Source organism: Telmatherina bonti, assembly GCF_933228915.1.
Source record: "Telmatherina bonti genome assembly, chromosome: 23".
Classification (NCBI taxonomy): Eukaryota; Metazoa; Chordata; class Actinopteri; order Atheriniformes; family Telmatherinidae; genus Telmatherina; species Telmatherina bonti.
This window is the reverse complement of record NC_136632.1, coordinates 12782831-12810498: the sequence shown is the minus strand read 5'-3', so window position 1 is coordinate 12810498 and position 27668 is coordinate 12782831. Positions and strand designations below refer to the sequence as shown.

The 27668-nt window shown below is 37.7% G+C and overlaps 2 protein-coding genes across 2 annotated transcripts; one reads left to right on the top strand and one right to left on the bottom strand.

Moving 5' to 3' along the window:
- Positions 1-5109: 5109 nt before the first annotated feature.
- LOC306773628 (tetraspanin-8-like) lies at positions 5110-14141 on the top strand. Its single transcript, XM_079263499.1, has 9 exons — positions 5110-5272; positions 6773-6838; positions 10391-10507; positions 10615-10689; positions 10804-10899; positions 11753-11845; positions 12640-12711; positions 12809-12892; positions 13083-14141. Exons 1-9 carry the CDS (start codon positions 5213-5215, stop codon positions 13221-13223), a joined length of 804 nt encoding a protein of 267 aa, XP_079119625.1. The 5' UTR covers positions 5110-5212; the 3' UTR covers positions 13224-14141.
- A 3488-nt stretch (positions 14142-17629) lies between these two features.
- LOC306773288 (tetraspanin-8-like) lies at positions 17630-26191 on the bottom strand (the record flags this gene model as incomplete). Its single annotated transcript, XM_079263059.1, has 9 exons — positions 26097-26191; positions 24661-24726; positions 24153-24266; positions 23959-24033; positions 23774-23872; positions 21381-21467; positions 20702-20761; positions 17849-17932; positions 17630-17734 (listed from the first exon to the last, which is right to left on the bottom strand). Exons 1-9 carry the CDS (start codon positions 26175-26177, stop codon positions 17630-17632), a joined length of 771 nt encoding a protein of 256 aa, XP_079119185.1. The 5' UTR covers positions 26178-26191.
- Between the last annotated feature and the right edge of the window lie 1477 nt (positions 26192-27668).

Here is a 27668-nt window from a genome sequence, read left to right as displayed (position 1 = left end):
ATTTATTGCAAGGTAATGCAAATGTATTGTGCGGCAACTCAAAATGTATTGCAAAGAAACACAATAGTGCAGAAGAGAAATAAATCTCTGTGTCCCATCGAGGACTCTGTAGATTTTCCTGCTATATACTATAATAAATAGGATCATTTTTATGTTATGTTACACTTACATCTTGTTTTGAACTGTGCCCCTGAGTTAAATGTTTATTAGAAGTTATTGCAAATATTTTTTTTTACTATATAATCTTGATTTTCAAATATAATGTCAAAGCTTCATACTTGTTGTGACAGAAAACACATTTTATTCCAGGAATTGATTGATTGTTTCATTATCCAGTGAGTGTTTGAATTACTGACAGTGACTCTCCATGTGCACCCCTATTTACAACAACAGACTCGTAGCCTGTCTGAAGACATGGCAGACTCCAGAAGTAGACCGATGTGAATGTACCTTTCAGGAAATGTAAGCTGGAAAATTCTCTCTGCATTAAAAGCCTGAAAGCCATTTAAAACTCTACTCTGTCTGCTAGTCTTGAATAATTTACATAAACTACAAAATCACAGTCACTCCTGTTTGGTTTGATGAGTCCTTCTTCCACAAAACTGCTGAGAAACATAAGAAGATATAACCTCCTGAGAAAGATTTGAAGAACACAGTGTAAAACAAATAGCAGCTTATGTTACACACACAACTCTTCTTGCCGTTTAAAAGGTCATTATTTGCATGATTTACAAGAAGCTCCATTCAGGGCTTTGACTGGAAGGTAAAAGAATGCAATCCCATTCTCACAGAGTATAAGAGCTCATCTTGACTGTTGAAATTTAGGCATTATTTAAAGGCCTTAGATCCAAATAAGTTGCATAACTTCCTGTAAGTCTTGGAAGCCTTTACTCCAGATTGCACAATGATATTTACATTGATATGTTTCCAATGTGCAAAGCTGCTGCTTTCAGTTAGTTTGGCTCAGGGCCCTGAAAGCACCCCTGTGAGAGAAGACGTGGATCTAGAGAGATTATTAAGGTTAAAAGTAGACAATACAACACAAACTTGTGATATTTGTGTTGGCCTTTACTAAATGAGATCCTATGTCATCCTTCATCATTAATGACTGATGAAGACTCCTTCAGTGTTGTAAGGACCTAACAAACAAAAAGTCTGTGATGTAACACAGTGCATATCCCTCTTTTTTCTGTTTAAATGCCTTTCTTTTTTCATAAGTCTACTTATAACAAAGAACAGCAAACATGGTGTTATGACTAGGAACAGTTGAAAGTAAGTTAAAGGAAAGCAAACAAGATATTCAAAGTTAAAAAAAAAAAAAAACCAACATAATAGCTCACATAAGCTGCTGGACTGTATTTTCTTTTCCAAAGCGACACTGGGGAACAACAGGAGAGGCATTGGAGAGGTTTTTCTGGCTATCGGCTCTTTGTGTCATTCCTCCCACTAACATCCTCTGCAACAGAAAGCTTCTGTCTCTTCATGTCAAACAGATGTGTGAATGTGTACCAAAAATCTTACAGATACTCAATTGTGGACTAAAACGACTAAAACATCTGAAAGTGTACAATATGTGTCTATTACTGCCTTATTGCTCTCTATCTGTTTGTATGCACCATGGTTTCTTTTTATTTTCATCTGGAGGAACTCTGAGCACCCACTAATGAGCATTATGAGTGTGTGTGTGTGTGTGTGTGTGTGTGTGTGTGTGTGTGAGAGAGAGAGAGAGAGAGAGAGAGAGAGAGAGAGAGAGACTGAATTAGTTTTGAATGACAGACATGAAGATGTGGTGTAAGTATGTGTACTTGTGGTACTCATGAAGGGTCATAAGATGGAGCCTGTATTTCTTCTTGCAAGGCAACAGCTGTCAAAAAGTGTTTAATGGTGGTCATATGAGCTCACATAAAAAAGAGAAAATTAGTTGTTTATTGTTTCAACTTTGGGGATTTCTTGGCCTCGCTTCTTCACCTAAAGGGTCCCTATTTTTACTCACTCTGCTCCCCTTCAACCTGATGCAGATGATAAACAAAGTATAAGCTGGGGGAAAAAGATCTTCACATTTATCAATCGCTCCATTTTGTAAACCTGCTTAATCTAATACAGGATTGCAGAAGCCTATCCTGGCTGCTATCCTGGGTTGCCGGGCCAACACGGATACAAACAATCCTGTATGTTCACACTCATTCAAAGAGCGAGTTTAAAATCACCAATCAACCTGTGTTTTAGGACTCTAAGAGAAGCTGTGCATGCATGCATATGGGATGACCATCCAAATTTAAAATAAAAAAAATGCCAGATGAAGCATAAATCTTGCTTTAAAGAGAAGGTTTAAACCACCACAGCATCATGCAGCCCTGCGAGTCAATCAAAAAACATCTCTGACTAAAGGCACTGAAAGCAACAGCAACCATATTACCTGAAGATATTCGTGGTGAAAACGGGGTTGGATTTTGATAAACTTAACTGGTTGGCAGTTTATGTACTACCTTCGTCTGAGACCTTCAGCCTTCAAAAATAGATTTTGTGGGATGTATTAAATATGATCTAAAATTAGGACTATCAGGACTGAAACTGTTGCAGAATGGAGATTCTAGCTTTCTGTCACTATTTGAAATCACAAGCCAGGGGTGCCTCTCGTATATTTTTGGTTGGGGGCCAGTTAGGGTTACAAAGCAGAAAAAGGGTGGCAAGTGTTAGGGTTTAGGACCACTGTAAAAAGATCTAGACTTTAGGAAATAATGAACTGCTTATTACAACATTTATAGATAATAAGAACAATGAATGGTTCATCACATTTGCTACACAACACAGTGAAGAAACAAACAAGTTTGTTTCGTGGGATGCTTTTTCAAGTTGAAAGCAAGACAGAAAGATACAGGAGATCCTCCTGCCAGCAGCCCTCACCCTTTGGAACAAGTCATTATCTTCTAATTCATCTTTTTTATTTTTACTGCAACATTGCACTTTCCCCCTGGGATTACTTTAAACTAAGCACTCATATAAAGTAAACACTGAAGTGAACTTTGTAAAAGTTAATGTCAATCACCCTTTATTTTTGTCAACAGGTCTTTACTTAGAATAATCCAGTATTTTATGGCTTTAATCACTGTGAAACAAATATTTCTCATTTCTGTTATATAGTTAAAAAAAAACAAAAAAAACTTTGAGGCAAAGGTGCAATTCCAATGATATTTCTTCTGCTTTTTTGGTTGTTTGACTTTGTGCAGTCATCACATCTGGTGGTGTTACGACTTTCTCATCCTCATCATTACATATAAACTGTCTGGACAGACAAATATTGTCACCCACACAGGAAGTTGGTGGGCGGATCAAGAACATGGCAGTGTTGATGTAGAAGTGCAGTATATTATATGCTGCATTCACTTAAAACTAAGGCATGAGTTTTAGCCAAGTGAAGGACAGTTTACTTTGTATATCTGTTTGCTTGTGTGGCACCTGAGAATTCAAGGGGATTTGGATGCTTTACATGGTTCTGTTAGTTATTTGATGTCCTTTGGAGTACAATCAAGGTAGAGTCAGATGCTAACTCAATGTTGTCAAAATGACCGGTCTTCTTTAATTAAACTATATGCCTGGTCTAACATAGGAGCTAATAGGCCTGCTGTTGCCCTTCATTTCTGGGCTTCCAACAGCTTTTAAACACAGGCACAGACGTAAAAGAACTAAATGGATCTGGTTTATGAGGTATACATGCAAACGTCATACTGTTGGGGTTAAAGGTAGGAGATCCAGGAAAAACGGTTTGAGCAAGCTGCATTGTGAAAATGTACACTTCAAAAGCCGAAACATGACTCCAGACCACAATGCTTGCTTCAGAGTGACTGAGGGCGAAAGACAAAGTGACATATCACCATTCAGCTGTTATGAATGTGTCAAATTATTGGATGATGTTTTTTCAGTCATGTCTGTTCCACAGGTGACTAAACCTTTTTTTTTTTTTTTTTTTTTTTTAAAGTATTTTTTATGTTGGAGCTTTTGATTAATTGATAGCAATCTAAGTGTGCATTGGGTTTTTAGCAAGTAAAACTTCAGATGACATTTAAGTAAAAATGTTCCTGGAAAACATTTCCTATCCTACCAGAATGTGTGAATCTGATTTCTGATAATCGGATCAGCTGTATCACACTTCACATTTTACACAGGAGAAAGCTCAAAGAAGAGAGATACAAAAATGAATCTTTGTTAGGGGTTGACATTGTATGAAAATTTGCCATTGTTCAGCAGCGCTATTTTATAGACGCATTAAGTATCTTTCTGACCTTAAAACTCTGCATCCCAGACTTGTTCAATGACACAGTGACATTTAACGTGTGCATTTCTGTACAGTAGCATCCCGAGGCAGAGAAACTGGTCAGGTAGGATGCAAGATGGATGCCGAATTAGCCGTCGCTAGGGGTCGCGTGATGGGAAAATGGTGAAAGTTCTGCAGTGTGTCTTTAGCAATGCTGTTTTGTTAACTGGCTGCAAAAAAACTGCACACAATTTAATTAGGTCACAGTGCAAAACACCAGATATAAGAAAGTGGACCAAAAACAACAAATTAAAACTTTGAAACTTTTGTAGCTTCTTACTTTCTATATATTTGATGAAATTTTGGCAAAATTTTTGACAGTGTTTTTTTCCTAGCTAAAGAATTTGAGGTTATAAATAAAAGAACTGTAAATCTAGCTCCTTTTTAACGTCCTTGACGTTTTCATTTCTTCAAGACATTCTCATTTGACCGTGACTACTTAAATTATTTTAACCTGCTTTGGAAATAAAATAAAATAAAGACAAGAAAAAGGCCAAAGTCACTTACAACCTGCACTGAGACTGATGAAAACCACACCACCATCAAGAACAAACAAAACAAAACATAAACAGTTTAAAGCTAATATGGGAAATACATTGACAAGGAACCACGGTTGTATTTTTTTCTTTCTTTTCACAAAAAAACAAAAAATAATAAAATGAAATTAATTAATTAATTAATTAAAAAACAAACAAACAAAAAAAAAAACCAAAAACAAAAACGCCTTCCTAGATGGGGAGGGAGTTTTACTGACAGGACAAATGACTTTCTCTCAGTCTCCACCCACCGCGGAGCAACACATCTCGCACCAGAACGATCTGCGTACAATCCAGCGCCTGTCTCTGCAAACAGACAGCTTTGGCAGTTTCTTCTTTTACTGCTGGATCCAAACAAAGGAAAATGGGGAAAGTGGACGTGTGGTTGAAGAGGAGTTACATTTGCCTGCTCAGTGTGTTGGGGGTAAGTTTTTTTTTCTTTTCTTCCCTTTCCTGTTTTCACCCCAGGATAATCTAAGAAAACGGATCATAGCCTGGTCCAGAGAATTTGCGCAGATGTTTAGATTAGTTTTCGTTTACATTCCACACCACATTTCCAACTCGTGGTTCAGCTCAGTACTTTGTTTTTTTTTCCCTCTAAATCCTGTGTTAGGGCTACATTGTTGACTCATGCTTTCCTGTAACATGTTAGAGGAACAGCAACTGCTTGGAATGAACTCCCGATGGCTTCATGGAAAATACGCGCACACACAGACACACAAAACATGTCTATCTTAGAGATTACAAAAAAAAAAAAAAAAAAAAAAAAAAAATCACTTAAATGTTTCATGTTCTTCTGCTATAAATTTTCAAGTTTATGACATTTAATGATATAAACAGAAATTGAATGTGTTTTAGGTCGAAGTTTGTCCCACTAATGTGTCAGAAATAAAAATAATACCTAAGGGAGATTTCATTAAGCTTCTTGTCAGAAGAAAGAAATCGAGAAATCTGCAAGTGTGAAACTTGCCAGGAAATATATCTGACTTTGATGCTTTAGAACGGATCCCCCACCCCCACCCCCCCACACACTCACACATACACAGACACACATTTCTCTGTGAGCTGTATTTCCTGTCATTTAATGTAAAGCAGAATTAATGCTGAATATTTTCAACATGTTTCATCTTCTTTTCTCATAAGCTTCTGACACAAATAGTTTAGGACAAGAGATCCTTTTTTAGATGTGTTTCACATCAATATTCTTGAATTTTTTGTGGTGTGATCACTTCCCTTTATGCCTCACAAAAGGGTTTAATTTCTTTTCAATGCCATTACTTGAGATTATCACCCAAAACCTTCCAGAAAGGATCTAGAAGTAGGTTTTAGTGTACTGGGACATACACTTGTAAGCATTGTCTGGAATTTTCCATTGTTGGAAACTTTGGTGATTAATGAGCTACAACTTATGCAGACACTTCATTACAATCTTCATTTTATAATTCCCTGGCTTTTCAAAGAATTCCAGCATACCACATGGTCATGGTTACCAGTCTTTGCACAGCCAAACACTCTTCCAGAACAATGAACTTTCCTTCATGCAAGGCAAGGGTTTAAGCAACTTCACTTCTTACTCTTTCAAGGAATATCCAGTTATTTTCATATGTAAGTCGGTGTTGAGACAAGATTCATGTTTTGACATCAGTGCACCATGCTGTGGGATTGTGTATTTGTCTTCGCTGTATTACAAATACGACCCCGAAACTCATAATTACTCTTAAGTCTCTGTTTGACTGCCACTCAACTTCTTATATTTTTGTATAAACATTTACATATAGCTTGAGAATGACTGATTGCAACTGTATATAATTATTAGGGTTTACTTGCTTTTCTCTACATAAAAGGCACATTAACACTTCCTTCCTGTGGAGTCATGTAATGGGTTTTCTTACTCATATGATGCTGTTTGTTGCTGCTGTTTTAGATCCTCAGTCTCCTTTTATTGGGATTCACTCTGTTTGGCCATGGACACCTATACAAGGAGGATCTGGTAAGGCATGCATTTACAGTGTTTTATGTGGAGATATGTCATTGTTTTCTTTCTGTTTTTTGAGATATCCATTCACAAATGGATATTGGCAAAACAAGTGAGCAGCTTCCTTTTATAAAATCAAGAAAGAAAAAAATAAGAAAAGTCCTCACAGATTTGTTATGTTATTTATGAAAGAGCTGGCTCTAGTACCAATTCTTTGTCGTGTGTAATGGTGCGGGCCATGGACACAGAACAAAGAGACAGCATGATATGCAAGTGTGTCAAAAGAAAAAAAAAAAAAAAAGAAAAAGAAAAAAAAAATGAGGGAGGACCAAAAAGTTGGTAATATAGATTTTTTTTTTTTTAAATTGTAAGCAATGTTTAGGGTAGTTACTCAAAAAATTAATTAGTTACTGATTGCTTCTGTAAATTGTAATAACATTACTTTAAATGTTACTGCATTTGAAGAGTAAGGCCACTACATATAAGGCCAATTTCTTGTTTCTAAATTTACTGTGTTGGAGCACGCTCATGCAGACGTGTGCTGTCTACTGAATCAAATGAGTGAAATTGTCCAGACCTGTTTCATGAGTTCATTTTTTATATAATTCTGTTGAAGCATGGTTAAAAAACAATGTCTGACTTTCATTGGTTAAATTTCAGATCATTTTTTTAATATATTACTTTTGTCAGATTCAAATTATTTCTGTGACCATCATGAGTTTTTCTTTCATTGACCGAAGGATACCAACAGTTTTGTCTGTGTGTGTGTATAATAGACAAAAGGAGTTTCCTTCCACTGATCTGGAAGGTCAAATTAAAATATTTCAGTCGGGGAAAAAAAAACCCCAATGATTTATTTTATGAAATCTATAAGTGGACACCTAGCAGTTGCCTTACTCAATACGATCTCTACGGCAACTTGTCTAGGCAAGGACACACACACACACACACACACACACACACACACACACACACACACACACACACACACACACACACACACACACACACACACACACACACAGGCAGTGCATGCACACACTGCTTCCACAGATCAGAACTTTACAGACAGAAAAAAACACGGCTTTGGGAACACAGGAAAGCATGTTCCTACAGAATAGTAGTCATTTCCTTACTAATATTTTATGTGTAATTTGTTACTTTACTTTGTTACTCAAAAAGTAATATTGTTGCTTTGTTTTGCAGTTTTCATGAAAGTTTTACAATCTTATTACTCCGCTCTTGATATTTGATTTGTTTGCAGTTGTCGCTGAGTTCAATTTTTCATTCAATGATTTGATTAAAATTTTTACACAATAACTGAATTTTTTAGTATATATAAAGAATTTAAAAAAAAAATCTAACTTTTATGAAACCATGGATTTCCCACTAAATGTGCTGGGCGATGTGAGTAAAAAGGGAAAATGAGTGAATATCGAGAGTTGCGTGCGGTTCCACCTGACATTGCAGAACCCAGCTTCACTCCTCTCCTCTAAAACTGAGCCAAACAGAAAATGACTTTGATTTTCAACAAGAAACGACAGAAATGGCAAAAATTGTTTTCACCAATGGCACCAACTTGTTTCATTAGAAACAAGTTTCACAGTTCTTTTCTTGTTGATTTTTCATGTAAATATGTCTCGTTTACAAAAAACCTTGTGACTGACATAAACAGAGTTGCCATTTTCTGCTACATAAATAGACACAAGTGTTCCCTTGCTCGGACATGGGTCACCGGGGCCCCCCTCCGAAGCCAGGCCTTGAGGTGGGGCACAAGAGCAAGTATCTGGTGGCCAGGCCTTTGTCCATGGGGCCTGGTCGGGATCAGCCCGATCATGGGTTCACCTCCAATGTGCTTACCGTCTGTGGAAGGAGCCGTAGGGGTCGGGTGCAATGTGAGCTGGGTGGCAGCAAGAGGCGGGGACCCTGGCGGTCTGATCCTCGGCTGCAGAAACTGGCTCTAGGGATGTGGAGCGTCACCTCTCTGGCAGGGAGGACTCACCTCAACGCATGGCTTGGGCACTGGGACCAGTTCCCTCGAGAAGGGCTGGACCTTCTTCCACTCTGGAGTTGCTCACAGTGAAAGGCACTGAGCAGGTGTGGGCATTCTTATTGGTCCCCAGCTTGGTACCTGTACTTTCGGGTTTAACCCGGTGGACGAAAGGGTCCCCGTGTGGCTGGGTCAGGGGGAAGTCTGTGCTTCCCTTCTTTGGCTGCTGCCCCCATGATCCGACCTCGGATAAGCGGCAGAAAATGGATGGAGGGAATGGATAAATAGATACAGTAACTTTGGCAATATGCAGTCCAACAACATTCATGATCTCTGAATTAACCCAGTTCAATGAGCTCTTCCTTGTTGGCTACTATATTTTTGTTTGTCCCAGAAATCTGAGGGTATTCATAGGCTCAGACCTGAACTTCTGCAGCCACATGTTGAGGATTATGAACAGATGTCTCAGCAAGATTTAGAAAAACTTGTCCTTGCATTTGTCTTTGGCAGACTAGACTGTTGTAACTCTGCCCTTACGGGCCTCCATAAAAGTCCTTCAGACAGCTGCCGTAAGTCTAAAATGCTGCTGCTCGAGTCATCACTAAGGCCAAGAAAGTAGATCATATAACTCCAGTGTGCAGATCTTTACACTTTACACTTTTTTTGACCTGTTTGTCAAAGAATTTCCCTCAATAACCGAATGTACATTTACAATTCAATTCAATTCAACTTTATTTGTATAGCGCCACTTTACAACAAAGTTGTCACAGGGCACTTTACATACACGAATCAACATACACATCATTTCAAGCCAATTCATACATATCCTATAATAGAAACCAACTGATTGCATCGAGTCATGACTTCGATCCAATCCCCCATCCTGAGCATGCACGCGGCGACAGTGGGAAGGAAAACACCCCCCTTTAACAGGAAGAAAACCTCCGGCAGAACCTGGCTCAGAGAGGGCAGCCATCTGCCTCGACTGGTTGGGGTAGAGACGACAGGAAAGACAGAACAACATGTACAGTTGCACTTAGTCAGGTGCAAGTGAAGGTTTAGAACCAAAATACATAGTCTGGTTTGTTATGAACCAGCCAGATCCCCCAGGTCATCAGGGTCAAGTTTACTTTCTGTTCCCAGAGTCAAAACTAAATTTGCAAAGACAGCATTCAGTTTTTATGCTCCTTACATGTGGAACAAACTCCCAGAAATCTACAGGTCTGCTTAAACTCCCAGCAGCTTTACATCACTGATAAAGGCTTATATATGTGCTGCCTTTACACAGTAGCTTTTAGTTATGGTATTTTATCTTATTCTAGTTGAGTGTTTTAGTCTTTATTTAACGTCTTTTATTTCTATCTAAAGTTTGTTTTATAGATGTTCTGGATTCTAAATAAAGAGCCGGGCTAGCCTGCTAAGTGACCTGAGTCAAAAACGTTTAAACTTCTGGACTTCTTATTACTATCATTAATGTTTAGTGCTTTTAATTATTAAACTTTCTCATTTGTATTTCTGTTTTTTCATATAAAACTGAAAAATAACATCTTGTTTTGTTTTTTTTCTCTTCTCCACAGACAGACGAATCTATTGTTGGCCTGCATTTCATGTACGGGATTTCTACTGTAATTCTGTTTTTTGTCATCTTGGGTGTGTTTGGTATCTGCAAACTGAAGAAGTGGGCGCTAATAGTGGTAGGTTAAAAAGAAAATAAGCCCATGCAGACCTGAGTTTCTGGGAAAAAAAAAAAAAAAAAAAAAAGTATATGAATAAAGCAGATTTTCTGTATATTGTGTTTTAGTTTGCAGTGGGAATGACTCTGGGCTGTCTGTTCATGCTTGTAAATGAAATTCTTGGACTGGCTAATCAAGCAGTGGTAATCGCTTTTTTACTTTTAATATTTATGAGCCATTTTGTGTTTGTATATTTTCAGAATGTAAGTTCTGAGAAGATGTGCTAACGTCTCTTTTCAAATTGCTTTATTGTGTAGATTGAAAAAGAGCTGAAGAAGCATTATCTCAGCATCTTGCCACTAGAAAATGCCACAGAGAGTGTGATAGACAGCCTCAATGAAGTGCAAAGTTACGTAAGTGACCCTGTGTGGATTTTCTGAGTAAATGTGTGTTCACATCAGGATGGTCCGCTGGACTCGGTCTGATTGGGGACTCGGCTCAGTAGTAGGGGGGTGTATCCATGCAGACCGAAATCACATTCATGCTGCACTTTGGTCAAACGAGCCAAACATTAGAATAATATATCCTCATTCTCACCAAAGGTTCCGCTGCACTAGTATTTAGCAAAAGAGAGGACAAGTCAAGAAGAAAATTCTGTTTCCTCCACTAGTGAGCTAAAACATGGAACATGAAACTGGTTTGGGTTCAGTATCTGCAGAAATACACTGCAACAATGACCACGGTATGAACAGCAGACAGGGCTGAGAACCCAATTGCTATGTATTTACCCACAATGCAATGCTACATCACATGCAGGAAGTGACTTTTTTTCTAACTTTGTAGTCCACTTGCTGTATTTGGTCATTTGAAACTGTGTTTGTAGGTGGCTGAGTCTGCTTCTTTGATCTAAATCAGAATATGTTTGGTGTATTCACATTTCCCTAAACGAAGCGAACTTTCTGAACCTATAGACTACGATTTGACTCAAAAAGGCTGATGTGAATGTACCCTCAGTGTATTCATTCTAGTTTAAGGATTTTTGTTGTTATTGTTGTTGTTTTTTTAAAAAGAGAGAAGCAGATAAAACACTGAATAGAAATAAACCAATTAAAATTTGGAAGAGCTTACATCAGATGTGGGAAACTTGTTAGTTTTCTTTAAAAGTGTATGTTGGAGCAAAACTAATCCTGATCACAGTTTAGGATTAGTTTGGCTGCTTTCTCACTGTTTATATATTGTAATGTTTGTTTCTTACCACCTCCTCAGTTGCAGTGCTGTGGATTGGATCAGGGCTACATGGACTGGAATGACAAAATCCCAGAATCCTGCCTGTGTGCTGAAGAGTCCATTAATCCATGTGTGAGTGACAGATAGATGGTATTTTTTGCTTCACAATTTTAAAATATTTTTTTTTTTGTAAAAAAACTTTTTTTTTTCCAAATAAATTAAATGAATCCACTATAAATTTTTCGTAAGTTTTATTGATTTTATTGATCTCATTGCTTGTCTTCTTGGGCTTTACAGCAGTAGAATGATGGTCTGACTACTGTGTTCATTCATTCATTCATTTTCCTAACCGCTTAATCCAATGAAGGGTCGCGGGGAAGCTGGAGCCTATCCCAGCAGGCTTTGGGCGAAAGGCTGGGTACACCCTGGATAGCTCACCAGTCCATCACAGTGGCTACTGTGTGAATTTTTCCTAATTAAAATCAAGAAGAATGATGAGCAAAAAAAAGTTTTCTACTTTTTTTTTGTTTTTAATCTACAAAAATCACCAAAATAAAACAATTGTGAGAATCGCAATTTAAATCCAATCGGCACCCCAACAAATGGGAATTGTATCAAATCAGGACAAAAGCATATAGTCACAGCCCTGGTACTTACTCTCTTTGGTATTTTTAGAATTAAAATGGATTTCTATTGGGGTTGTATAATTTTATCAACAAAATAACCCCACATCTCCTGAGGTGAAGTTGGTTTTAATAAAAAAAAAAACAAAAACAGGCAACAAATAATCTAAACCAGGGGTATGCTATCTGTGGCCTCTGTATGATTTGAGACCCTATTGCTAGTTTAGTCAACTTTACTTAGTATCACCTGTTACAAGTAGTCAGGCGTTAAGCTAATGATTCATGTGTGTGTGTGTATTCCAGGTGGTTGCTCCTAAAACCAGTGATCTGTTTGAAAACAGAACAAATGGCCAGCCAGTCATGATCTATTCTCAGGTTATTATCCTCCTAAGCCTTCATGTCTTATGTATAAAGTGTTTTATGTCAAGGATGCACGAGATGTTGCCCTGACTGATCTGTTCTCCCATTTCAGCCATGCCTGCTGTTCTATGTTGAGCTTGAAATGACTTTCATACAAATCATATTAGGCACAATGCTGGCGTTCACTTTGTTGTGGGTATGTATCTGATTCTTCATGAGAGCACTCTTCAGGAAGTCTGCCTTTTATAAAACTGATGCACAAAACAGCACACACATAATTGTGTTTGATATTTTATTTGCATTTTTCTTCTGCTGTTTGTACTTGCATCAAGTCATAAAAAAGGACTTTTAAAGTTCTCACAATAATTTTTTTTCACTTCTTATAGGTCTTGTCAGTGGTGCTGTGTATCATCATCTTGTGTCAAATGAGCCAGAAGAAGGAAACCTCGACGGTGGTCTACAGTAAAGAGGCAAAAGCAGGAAACTATTGTAATCTGGTCGAGGGTCCAGATGCAGACTGTACCTGATTTATTTGAATGCTTTCTTTATGTATATTTTTGTTGCTAATGCTCACAACTGAGAATGTCATTGTTTTTTTGTTTTTTTTAAAGAAAAAAAAGCCTTGGAAGCTTTTTGTTATAACTTTTTTACAGTAACACTACGCTACATAAAACAGAATAAAAAAATTGAGTGTGCCTTTTAAACTTGGAAGCCTTTCATGCCAGAAGCATTTATCACTTTAACTGCTAAAATAGGGAATTCTATTCATTTGTGATAATGATCACATTTATTTCCACTGTTTTCAGTGAGGCGCATCTATTAAGAAATTGTATTTTCACCTCACAATTCTATTTTTCAGGATTTTTGCTAATCACAACCAGAGTTAGGATCATGTTTGAAAATAGATTGGATAGGGGTTATAAAATTGGGAAAAACATTGAGTATTATTACTGAATATTGCATAATGAAAAGACTTGCAACACATAAAAAGATATTTCAAAAAGTGATGCATATCTCAAGTGTACTGACAAAAGCTGCATTCTACATCTGCACCTGTGTATACTAGTTGGTGGTAGAACCGGAAGTCCGACTAAGTGGAGTGCAAATACACAGGGGATCATTTTTTTTATGTTAAAATATCTTTGTGATATAGATATTTGGCATGTTGACAATACAATGATATTTTAATATATTTTAAATGAAGTGAATCAATACAATAGGATGTTAATAGATATAAGGCTTCCATATAAAAAGCACTTTTGATGACTATGTGTCCCAGAGCTTTAATGTTAAGTGTTTTTCACTGTATACTGTCTGTCAAAATTGATTGTCTTTTGTTTTTAAAAACTTATCTTTCCAAATTCTGCAATTAAATGTTGAGATTTTTTTTGCTCTAAGTTAAGATGATTGCTTCATGTTTGTTATTGGAACCATTTGCTACAGTATCCCCAAAACTGTTTTGTTTATAAATATATAGTAATTTTACTGGTTTGGCTGTGTGTCCTTTTGTCAAAATCATAAACTGTGTATAAAAAGACGGTCTATGGTTAAAATCCAACTGATTTTTCATCAGTATTTTTGATTAAGGTTTTATAAAAATGGTCACGTGGGGGAAATAAGACTTTCCAATTTAAAATGAAGTTTGTCTCTGCATGTTTAGATTTTCAGTGTCACGATAAAGTCTCCCTTTAATTTGTAATCATGCATTTTATGGGGGATGTACTGTACCATATTTCATGTCGAAATACTTTTAAGATGAATGCGTCTACATTCTTCATGAACGTAGACACTTGTGAATTGTGAACCAGGCTTTCTGGGAAATTGCTGAGGAATTTGGAGTCTGGATGGACACCTCTGACTCCTGTCGAGTTCTTTCACTGCTTCAATGGCGGCGGTCACTGCTGTCCTGTTGGTGTAAGCAGCCACTGTAAGGGGAGTGCTCACCAGGATGCAGGATTTGCCAAAATATCATGTTGTAACGAGACAGCAGTGTTACTTTACTTATTAATTGTTTTAACATTATCACTGATGTACTTGGAAAAATTAAAGGTTAAGCTTAAAAAAAGAACAAAACTTTGGAACAAGTACAGAACATGAGGCTGTGTTTAAATATACTTATTTAAAAGAAAAATAACATTACTGTAATCTGTTAACTCTGATTTTTAATGCCAGACCGGACTTCTTAGTTGATTTGTTTAAAAAAAAAAAAACAAAAAAAAAAAAACATTAGTTACTCTAATACCATAAATAATATTGGGCTTGAAGGAAATCAAACTACTGGATTGTAATAACTATCTCTGTCTCCACCACCTGGTCAGATTAAGACCTAAAAAAAACTTAAGTGTCATGTTTATACTCTGTGGCACCAAGGTTCTACATTCTAAGAAACTTCCAAATGAAATTAAGACAAGAAACATTTTTATTCCTGCTATTTACAAAATATTACATCAAGTTCACCCCATAAATAAATAAAAACTGTGCGTGACAGAAAAGAAAATACCATACTTTGCAGGAAGATACTGTATATCAGGCATTAATGGTTAAAGTGCACAGGTAGACACTGGATCTGCTGTTTTGGATGAAATTCATTCGATGTTCTAAAAAGTCAAGGAGAGATTTCAACAGCAGGGAGTTCATGCAGCAAGTCAGAACAGAAGTGATGTGATGTAAAGGCTTCTTCGGTGACAGTGGCATCAGCTGGAGCATTGCAGTCTCTGCAAGAATATCGATGACTCATTTTCCCGCAAGAGACTCTCCCGACCTCTCTGCAGTGTCCCAATGTTGTCCCAAACCTTGACATTTAAAACAAGTGATGGTCTTTACTGCATGTCTACTGAATGTGCAAAAAAAAAAAAAAGAAAACACCTCCCCCTTTCTCCATCAAGTGGAAACCAATGCAGATTTGTCACTCAATGCGTGTGCTTCCAGGAAAAATGAATGCATGACTTTTTAAATATATACAATGTGCATAACAAGGAATCAAGACATTCTCTTGTCACAGTACGACATGTGACTCATTCCTTTGTCAGACCTGATTATTAACTTAAGAACATACATTGCTTAATAAACGATTATATCACAAGAGAAGCACTTTGTAAACACTGTTTAAGAAAGATGTTACATAAATGTTATTAATATTAATAATTAGCATATTCAAAGTTTATTGGTTGCTCTACTGCTGAAAATTCAGTATGTGCTTAGGACAAAAAGTAAAATGCAAGTTGAAATGATGCGTTACGCAAAAATCTGTTCATAAATAAAATTAAGGGTTTTTTGATCATTGAAATTTTGGAATCAAAAGACAAAAAAAAAAAAAAAAGTGCTTTAGTGTGTTTGGATGCTTAAATTAAAGTCAAGTACAAGATTGAAGAACAGGGTTGAGCCAAGTGTGATTCCATGTTTGTAAACATGTAAGAGGCCAAAACACTGTTTAAAGAATGGGTTTGATCTGTATGAAGTGGTTTTAAATGAATCTGCACCCAAACTTTGACTGGAACATGGAACGGGAAGTCAGATATCTTCAGCTTACACCAGAAAGAATAGCTGCTGTTCCTCTGAGCATAACACTACAGCGGATGGCTATCACAATAAAAAGGATCAAACTGCACTTCTCTTTCCGAGGACTTGGTTGCCTCTCTTAGCTGCAGAGATAAAACTGGTAATGCAAAACAAAAATGACCACAGTAAGAGGGGGCCAAGAGATTTATGGGACAGGTTCACCATTGTAGATGGATCAGAACAAGAAGAAAACCCTGCTTTCTGTCCCACTCTTTGGAAATAGCATATGTAACTTTTGGCTGCTAATTTTGTGGCAATTTTAATTGACTGTAGTGGAATATATGATTTAAAGTTGCTACATCTAATGTGATGATGACTGTGATATTTGGAACTTTGTGATAAAATCAATGTCAATTTGGCTCACTTTTAGCGGTTTAGCATTTTACGGTGTAACTACATGTTGAAAGAAGACAAATCAGCAATTTATTAGCAAAGCTAATGTTTGCTTAGTGCAGTGCCCCCTAGTGGTCAAATGATGTGGAACATACTTGTGCTTGCTTGAAGTGGAGAACATTGGTCCTGGTTAACAGTCCTTTTTTTTTTATTACGAAGTTCCTTCTTTCCACTAGAAAAAAGGTAACAGCCACAGTTAGAGCTGTCCAAAGTCTCCTAATGCTGAGGAACGGGGCTTCCATGATTCCTTCAGGGAAAGACGAAAATAACCCTGTACCAGTATTCCTTGCAGCCTCAACATTTACAGCGCCACTAGATTATTTCCATACATTCCTACTTAGTAAGATTTGTGTGTAAATAAATTTACGGACAGGAGAGTCAGCATCAGTAGAGTAGATTAGCTCACTTTTGCAGTGTTTTGTTGGCTTTTTTAATTGCAAACTTGAAAAAAAATGGGCATATGATTAAATGCACCTCAAATCTTGCCCAAATGGTGGCACAAGGACTCTGGAGTTGCAGATATCATGTAAAGAATCGTGAGACTTTCCTCTAAAGATGTTCTAGGATACAGCTTTAGGGTCTGTAAAAGACTTTGAAGTGAGAAAAAGAAAGAATAAGAAAAAGACACATGAAGCAGCTCATGGCACAATCCCAGAAAAAGCAACAGATGCTTTAAAAAAATGGGATTTTAGCAACATGTATGAAGGGCACCATTTCCACTGTGACAAAATCATGTGAAATCGTGATTATTATCTAGCCTCTTTCTTTACAGCAGTAAGGCTTAAAATACTACTAGGATGTGGCTCTATGCATGTAGATTACTTTTCAACGTCAGTTACATGCATAAACATGTAGAAATCATAACATATATTGCCATAGCACAAAATAGCCAGATTATGGTATACAGCATAGTGTGCAAATTCAAACCAGGTATGCTTGATAGTAATGTCAAGCGTGTATTAAAACGTACTGTATTGCAATACTAGAAAGCACCAGGAACATATCTGTTTGACTGGAGAAGAGCCAGGAACTCCTGCTTCCTCTTTATCTGGCCCATCAGCTTGACGCTCATGACAAGTAAAACAATCTGGAAATGGAAGCAGAGGTTAGCAGAGGACCATTAACTCTACATGTAAATCAAAAATTGTTGGCGCTTCTTAAAAAATGCTGTGAAATATCGAATCGAAAAATGAACACTTACCCAAAACACTCCGCTTCCGAACTGTATACCCATTACTAAGGAGAATGCCAGCTTCAGCTCAGAGACATAAATGGGTAGGCATGGCTGCGGGAAAACAGAGCAGGCAGAGGTTTAAAGGTTTAAAAAGGTAATTGATCTAGAGGTGTAGTTCATTTTGTCTCCCTCTGTGTCACATTACACCTACTGGAATGCACTTAGGGGCCATTTTATTAGTTACACCTGTTCAACAGAAACTGCCAAAAGCAAATACGTCCAGACAGCCAACAGTGACTCAGATAACTTGATACAACCAAAGTGGAATGATTTGAGTTGATTCACTTCAATCCAGATTTATTTGTATTGTGTCACTACACAACAATGTCATCTCAGGGCACTTTACAGACACATTACTTCAAGCCAAGTCATAATAAATAGCCTAGACGAGGGAAACCAACAGACTGCATCGAATCTTGACTTTGATCTAATCGTTCATCCTGAGAATGCATGAGGCGACAGTGGAGAGGAAAACTCAAGGTGGGCAGTCACCTATCTGGACTGGTTTGGGTGACATGGTGCATTATGTTGATGGAAGTAGCCATCAGAAAATGGTACACTGTCCTCATAAAAGGACGGAGATGGCCAGCAACAACATGTACCAAGCATAGACTGAATATAAAGAGATGGACAGAGCCTCCGTGACGTTACCCATAGGTTTCTGAAGAGCTGAATTGAAGCTCAGTGGGCGGTTCCTACCGTCGCCATCTTGGCAGCGTCATGCGCGTCATCTCGCTCGGAAAATACAAATACAGGCAAAGAGGTGGAGCTGAGCGGGGAGCCGTGATGATTGGCATGGCGGATGATTGACATGGCGGATGAGCTAAAAGCTAACCGAGCTAACCCGGAGATAACAGGAGCTAACCAGCTAACGGATGTAAGCGGGCTAAAGCTAAGTCATGTTGTTAACCAGCTAAAAACCACGGTTGTTCTACGTTCTTCTTACTTGAAGCTGGAGATTGGTACCTGTCAATCAAAAGGACACACCCCTAAATATGCCAAACTTCGAGATTAAATTACTTTCAAACGGGCGAGTTAGAAAAAAATTCACTCCCCCCACAGTTGTCATAAGGTAAACCTGACCTATAAACCAAAAATGGATTTTTGAACCAGGCTGTAAACATGTTTATTTCTGTCCTGAAGTTGGCCTTTTTAACATGGGAGTCTATGGGGATTTGCTATGTTTTGGAGCCAGCCCCTAGAGGATAAAGGGGGAACTGCAGTTTTATGGACTTCCGCATGGGCTTCACTTTTAACCGCCGGAGGTTGCCGCTTGGTGTACCAAGGGGCCAGGATGCGCCAAAAAAATATCATCCACACCATTACAGCACCACCATAGATACTAGACTAGATAGATCCATGCTTTCATGTTGATGCCAAATTGTGTGACCCTATAATGCAGCTGAAATTGAGACTCATAAGGCCAGGAAACATTTTTCTAATCCTCTATTGTACAAGTTTTGTGAGTGCTAGATCTGCAGCAGCTTTCTGCCTCTTAGCTGACACGAGTAGCACCTAATGTAATGTCCTATTGCTTTAGTCCATGTGCCAGTGCTGCATTCAGAGATGGTATTCTGCATATACCTCAGGTCTAACATGGGTCTATTTGAGTTATTGTTGCCTTTTTATTAGCTCAAACCAGTCTCCACATTCTTCTCCCACCTTTGACATCAAGGCATATTCACACTTTACAAATGCCACTCCCTTGATGTTTTATCTTTTTCAGTATTTTAATCTTTTTGTGTCTAAAAATGCCAGTAAATGAGCATTTTCTGAAATACACATACCAGCCCATCTGGCACCAACAAGCATACCACATAAAAAGTCACCAATATTTAATTACCTACTTATTCAGATGCTCAATTTGCACTTCAGCAAGTCGTTTCAACCATCTCTACAAAACTAAATTGAGTTGCTGCCATGGGATTGGTTACTTTTCTATTTGTGTTAACATGTAATTAAGAATATGGATCTCATCAAGTGAACAGTGAGTGGATCAGTTAATTGGCTCCTCGATATTTTATTCTATACTTAATCACACCAGTAAAAATACTTAATCTGACCTGTAAAAATACTTAATCAGACCTGTAAAACACCAGAGATTTCCTGTGGACAGGAGGAGGAAAAACCTCAGGTAGTAAAAAGAAGGCAGACTGTCATAATTTTCCTACATGTTAATGTTCTTAATTTCATGTTGTATTTATTTAACAAACACAACGTTATTTTTTTCTGATTTACAGTAAAATAGCAGCTAATACTTGGTGATGCTCTAACATACAAGTGGATGATATACCTTGAAAACTTAGCTAGGTCCACGTGAAAAGCTACTATACAATGGCTTTCTCTTTCATCATTTGCATACAGCTACTATGTTCACATATATTATCTAGGATCAGAAAACAAAATACAGAAAAAGGACTGGAAATACAAATATTTTCCATACTCTCTTTTCCTTACTCACTGTTAAATGGCAATTAAGTGAAACTTTGTCTTTTCAGCCCCAATATTCAGATGGTGCAGTCAATTTTTGAGTAAACAGCATTAAATCATGGATACATGTTCCCTTGTATAAACTTATCAGACTGGATATGTAGGTGTAATGGTGTGAGGGTCAGTTTCAAACACAGGTCACCCTATTTGAAAGGCTGCTTTCAGCAGAATAACACACCACCCTATTATCTCATATAGTCTTTGCAAGATGTGACTGATAAAATGAACGGTTTTCACAAAGCAGACGCTGCTTCACTGCTGTTATTCAAAACATAGAAGCTCATTAAAACATGTAGTTTTCTTTGTTTAAACTTATTAAGCTCCTTTTACCTCTCGGTAAACATACTGGTTCTTTGGAGCTCCAAGTGTTGCAATTCCCCTTAGTCGAATCTGAGAAGAGTTGAAACAAAAAGGCTGTTAAATAAGAGATTATGACAACATTAAAACAAATGCAAATGATAGTTCATTGTGACTAAAAACCTGGTTTTACTTTAGTTATTACTATATTATTTGTGTAATTTGTGGCCACATTGTTAACAGCTATTAGATACTGTAGAGTCAATTCATTTCCTCTTTGTTTTCATACTGTGCAGATGTTATTTATAGGCAAAACAGTCTGCCATTCCTCTCAGATAAAGCCAGATTATATTTCATCCTACTTGTTTGCATGTGGAAAATTTTTATTTTTAGCTGCACCCATTTTATTTATTCATCCCTAGCACGATACTTCGATACACTTAAATGTCCTGCTTGTTATGTTGATGTTTAATTACGCACTGTCTTCATTTTTTACATCACATATGAACCAGTTTTTCAACCACCGATCATTTTGCAACAAATTAATTGCATTGTTACATTGACAGCCAAAGGAATGAAAATAAAATCGAAATTATGAAAGGAAAAACACCCAGAAGTGTCTCTATGATTGACAGACAAGGTGCATTTACACTTCATAACCTGCTATCCTTACAGCAATGCTTAAATAGTTAATATAAGATAAGGAACTTACACATTTTCCTGGATAGTGACAGTTACAGGAAGGAGGGATGGTAGAGCCCCAGTCCTTGTAGCCTTCAATAAGACCACAGCATTCGAACTAGAGATAAAACACACACGCACATACACAAAGTCTAATTAAAAGATAATGTCTGAAAACCAGTGAGTAATTTTAAATATCAATGGATCTCTTCATCAAGTTTAAAAATTATTTACTGTCACCAGCACAAGTCACAAAGCTTATTTTTGATCCTTACTACCATTTTGAGGTACAAAAGTCTCATGTTTTCTCAGCATCCTGACTGGATTTGTAGGTGTGGATGATTATATAACTTGTTTCCAGTAAACATATGATTGTTCTGTACATGTAGGCCATTTCTCTGCAAGGAAACGTTATGGGCTTGTGACATCAGAACTAGTGATTTTTACCTCTGTTATGTGCAGCCTTCTGAAGCTTTGCAAACACAGATCTATGTGTTGTGGATGCTTGCTGCCACTAGGGGGCAGTATAAAAAGATCTGCAGCTTGAGTTGTAAGACACTCCTGCTTGAGCGTCTGTTGGTGCTGATTCTGTAGCTTGGCCACGATATGAGAACCAAAGTGGTTTTAAAAGAGAAAGATTAAGGTTTTAGAGAGTTATTTTGCTTTAGAGCCTTCCTATCTGAGTGATATGACCAAGAAGTACATAAATGACAAACATAAGAGTTGTTCCGATTTTTTAAATGGTACAAAAAGAAGCTGCAATGTTTCCTTTATTATTTCCTTTAAGCGCTGGATTTGCAAAGCCATCCTTTATGAAAGATGGCAGATAATCCCATCTCACAATTCCTTATGGCTTCAAGCTCTGATATTCAATAGTTTTCCTCCATGATATGAAGACATTTGTGTTAGTGTCAGGCACAAGAACATTATTAACTTTGGTACACTTTTCTCCCTTATTAATTACAAAGCTTTAAAACAAAGTGATATATCATAACAATGGAATAAAGTTATATTAGATGAAATATTTAAATCACTTATTAACGAGTATTTATTAAACTTGAGGGCGCCGTGTCAGTGCTACAGACATGTATCACAGCTTAGTGTGAGATCAGATTTTCATTTCAGGATGCTCTTCTTTCCATGTCTTTATAAACACCTCCTACCACCTTTCCATAAATGTATCATGTTATCAACAAAGTCCAGAAAAAGAAATAGGAGAAGACCAAATTATTTCATTTTTTCTTCACTATTAACCCAAACCTTTTGCTTTGTTTGGATTTTTTTTTTTGTCCCTTTTCATGCTTCCTCCTCCTTATTGTAAAGAAACACACTGTGAAAATCTCACATCTTGTTCAACTTAGTGTGTAACCAATTAACATGTACCCTACACAAAAAAACATCAAGTTTCATCTGTTTTTTTATGTTTTACCAGTGGTGTCTTGGACATTTTTTAAAACTATGTAGACATAGGAAATGTAAGGAACAAAAGGAAGTGTCTTTATGTTCTTACATCTTTGCTTTGTTTAGGGTCTCTTCCACCAAAGTGTGGGAGTCAACATTTCTCTGCCCCATTTGATCCAAAAAAAAAGAAAGAAAAAAGTATCCCCTAAAGAAAACTGCCACCCATGGGTAGTGAAGCAAAAAGAGAAGCACAAGGAGAGATGCAGCAAGCTGACATCCTTGTTTAAGAGCCATCACTTAAACAAGGATGTAACTGACACAACCAGTGTCAATTACATCTCACATGCGGCACATCTGCAGCATCTGTCCCTTGTTTTTATCAGCCTGTAGGCATGTTCATATCAGTCAGATGTGCATTAACAGTGTTAATGGCCCACTTTTTAACATGACCCACCACCCTTTATTTTTAAGGTTAAATGATGAAAAGAGCTGTGTAAACGATGGACCTGTGTATCCTCCTCTGCTAAGTCTCTTCAAGGTTCATATTAGAAGTTGAGTCACACTTCAACATGATAAATTTGTTGGGTCACAGGCAGGAAGATAGAGGAGGTGAGGGGCGTTTTATTGCCAAGTCATGCTTCCTAATGCCCCCACTCCTCCAGGAATCTAGTAATTATTATTGGCTTATTTTTCTAATGCCAAAGCACCAGCAGATGACAAGCTTCAGCTGAGACTCACATAGGTGTTTCCTATGAAGGAACCTTTTGCAGAAATAAGAGCCTGCTCAGCAGTATGACACTGTAGTTCCTCCAAAACCTTCTATTTAATGAAGCTCCACAGCTCAGGTCAACTTGCAGAGAAAACAGCAGCCTTGTTGTTGGAATAAATAGTGACACATCAAGACCTGCACACCTGCTAATATTTTAGTGGGTGTTGATGTGTTCTTTGTGTAATATGGCTTCTAGATCAACTATGGTAGCATGGAAAAGTTTAAAGAAGAAATCATAAATAACAGCTGCTTACTTCCTCTTGAATGCTATACAGTAGAGTCCTGTTAGCTTTGCTGGTTCCACTGAGTGGCATCATGGCCAGCAGCTTGGACTCCTCACGAACAACGCGCTTCTAAGGGGAAATTAAGAATAATGACATCCAATTTTCTACAGCAACACAAGCTGAATTCATAAAAGCAAGCCATTCGAGTGACGTACCTCATAAACATCCTGGTAACTTAGTGCTGTTCGTACAATGATTGTTTGACTAGCGGCCGCCATCCCAGCTGCATACTGTGCGCACACACACACACACACAGAAACAAAAGTTTGCTATTGTTGTTTTCAAACACATATTACACATAAATGTACCCAACAAACACATTTAGCAGAGTTTTTCTTTTTCTTTTTACCAGGATCAAACACCATCTCTTTCCTTTGCAGGCTCCGAAGACACCGAGTACCGAAAGCAGCAGGCAGCCAACCTCTATGACGTACATCATCGCCACAGAAACGCTGGACACCATCTAAAGAGCAAGTTCACACTCGTATTAAATGTATGCGCTAAACTCACAAAGACCAGTTGTGTTTTGTTTTGTGCCACAGCAGTCATGGCTGAAAATATCTCAAAGGTCACTGTCCGCTGCAAAATCTCATGAAAGATAACTCACATGGCCAAGGACACTTCACGAGACCCGTGCTACTAAATATATGAAGCCTCTCCCAGAGAGCGGCTGTATAAAAACCTGCTGCTGTGGCACGTTCAGACAATATTGATGGACATGAGCATTAATAATTCCTCAGCTGTCTTCTGTGAAGATTAATAATTCTCATTTCTTCCTCAACAATGTTTTATTTTCCCACAAAACTATGCCTATCCAGTGTTTTTTTTAAAAAGTATATGTAAAAATTCAACCTTACTTTCCCTGTCTGTATCAGGTCTCTGTGCCAAATCACCGTCATTCTCAGCATGAAGAAGCACAGCGCCTTCGAAGAAAAGAACAGAATCAATGTTTAAGTTAGCAAACTGCGAGCTGTGCATTAATGCAATATCTGAAGTACTTTATTATACAATCACAAAACACAGAACTCTGGGAAGTATGGAGAAGTGATTTCCTCTTGACCAGCATGGTCAAATCCCTCAAATGGCACTCCCTCTAGTTTGATAAATCAACGAACCACTTGGGTAAGGACTTACTGTGCGTAACCTTTGGCAAGCAGGACAATACATAAAAACTTTACAGCACAAAAAGGAACACTTGTGTTGACTTCATTCAGAGGAGGTAATATATTCTCTGGCTTGGAAGAATCTAAAATAGACCAACACATGGTCAAAATATGTATTGAAGATACAGAAATGAGTTTTTATGGTCACTTTTAGAAGAAATGGATGATCGAGACAAAAGATTAAAAGCCAGGTTGTGACTCTTGCTAGTCTTGTCAACGCAACTGAAAATACTGATCATCATCGCCATCATCATACTTCAGCCTTCAGAGCAACTATTCTGCACACATTAGACGTGACTGAAGGGGGAAAAAAGATGATGCAGGTGCTGGACTGCCCTGCCTGCCGTCTTGACCTGTCCCAAACAGAGACTGTGTGGAAAAAGCAAACATGGGAACACAACCTGCAATATTGTGCATCTTCAGATGCACTGCGGAAGGAAATGTAATTATAAGCTGCATACTTTGCACACTTCAATATGATTTCTTTAAAGGTGTTATTAAGACTTTTTCCCTTTAACAAGGTATTGCAAACCTAAAAGAACATTTAGTTATGTATTATTAACTTAAATTAAACTGTCCATTTATTACATGTCATGTGGTACTGCCATAATGCCCCAGCTTTTTCTGACTTAGACTTTTATTTAACAGGTCAGAAATGTCAAATCTCGAATATTAAGTATTTTTGAACCCACTGGTGTCACTTCTTAAAGGAGCAGAGGCTCATATAAGAGTGAATGGAAGGCAGTAACACGCATTACTGCACAACGCAGTGTCACTTAAATCAAAACAAGGCCGACAGACACATCTGAGAAACACAAAAACATTCAAATCAATCACAGCTTATTCTTATTCTTTAGTAAACTGAAAACGAACAAATAATATAGACCTGTTATAGCTGACATATCCAGTAGAGATGACACTTAAATGCAGCAATTTAACACAAAAATGGATAAAACAATAATAAAATGACAACTACAGCAGCTAAGATAATCTTATGTAGTCTTATAAACTAATTTGAGGGATTCGTTGAAGGGCGAATGGGAGATTTTAGGACGCAAATCAATCAGTTAATCACAATTAAACGGGCCTATTCGATTAAACTGCATTAGGAGCTGCTGAAAGAAACCTACCATATGAACCGCGTTTGCGAAAATGAACGGCCTTTTCAGACTCGTTTTTTCCGCCACCACGACCACCGCACTCTTCTGCATGTCGGCGCCGCTAGTGCTCTTTCCAGACTTTAAAAAAAAACGTCCTTTACACGGAGAAAAGAAGAAAGCAGTGAAGCTGCGGCTGAAGCTGTAAGGGCATCTGTAGACTGGATGCGCACAGGACGTCACCGTGATGTGCTGGATGTGGGCTCCGTGGCGCGTTCACGTACGCGATAAAGTATTGGAATTGAGATGCGCAAGGGTGATGCTCGGCTTTGCCGCGAGGAAAGGCTGTCATTCAAAATAGGTGGGTGTTATGTGTATGGACATGGGCATTAACAAGGATTACAGAAAGAGTGGAACTGAAACACACACCGCTTTTAAAGCTATAATCCCTAAAAAGCATCATTTGACTAATGGGCTGCAATGCCCTGATAATGTTCAGTTTGGGGAAGGGGTTAAAAGCACTTTGAGGACGTTTAAGTGAAGAACATAAAGTATCCAAAGGTGTGCAAAAATTCATAAAATAAAAACAGTGACATTATCTTCACACAGTTTTTGATATACAGGTTTTATGCCTTCTACATCTTATGCATTGCTTTAATAGATTTGGAGACTATTTCCTCATCCGAGCACCAGTTGGGGCAGGGCCTTCCACTTTAAAATCTTTGCAGCCCCATGTGTTTTTACATTCAAACCTAGCATCTGCTGACATATGAGTCATAATCCAGCAACACTTGCTATTCCATGAGCGTGGCTTGCAGAACCTCGCTTTCCTCCTGTGCTTTTTTTTTTTTTTTTAGCTCTGACTGCCAGAATTTGATCATATATCCTCTGTGGCATCCTACAGTTGTGAAGAAAACCTGAATATGACTTTAAATCAGCTGGTATTCTGCAGTCATGATGGCTTGATCATCAAAGACATGTGCAGTGAAAACTGCAGTGAAAACTCTTTCATGTGTTTTATTTTTCACAATGTGTTTATTAGTAGAAGCAGACTAGTCCTATTCCTCTTATCCTCTACGTTCAGATCCTTTACTTCAATAAAAGTAATTATTTAAGATATTAAAAGTAGACTGTCTTTCAATGTCTTTACTAGCCCTACCATAGCTGGTGTTTGTTCATTGTTAATTGAGGTGGAGTTCCTTATGACCTACATTTAGTAGGAAGTCCAACTCTTGCTAACTGTCTTTTAGGATTATTCTGATCTTTATTCTTTACATTTCCACATGATTTCTCTCTTTATTTAATTTATTTAAATCATGCTATAACACAATTCCAAGGAAGAAAGACACAAGAGACTTAAAGACTCAGAGAAGAAATTGATGAGCTCCATCAATCTAGAAATGCCAATTAGGCCATTTGAAACCATTTGGTATCCATCAGATAATTCACAAGTAGAAGCCATTCAAGACAGTCGACACTCTGGGAGTTGATACTCCCAAGGTTAGAAAGTGCAATGTTCTGAACAAGCTGAGCCACTAAAGGTGTGGATATGGGAGGTGTGGCAGGTGAGCGGCTGACACAGCAGCAGCTATTCAGTCACCACCC

What these genes read in the sequence shown, in the direction of transcription:
- LOC306773628 (XM_079263499.1), top strand. Translation starts at nt 5,213, where the DNA reads ATGGGGAAAGTGGACGTGTGGTTGAAGAGGAGTTACATTTGCCTGCTC. An exon ending in TCAATGAAGTGCAAAGTTAC is followed by an intron (nt 10,900 to 11,752) that starts GTAAGTGACCCT and finishes CCACCTCCTCAG; the next exon opens with TTGCAGTGCTGTGGATTGGA. An exon ending in TGGCGTTCACTTTGTTGTGG is followed by an intron (nt 12,893 to 13,082) that starts GTATGTATCTGA and finishes CACTTCTTATAG; the next exon opens with GTCTTGTCAGTGGTGCTGTG.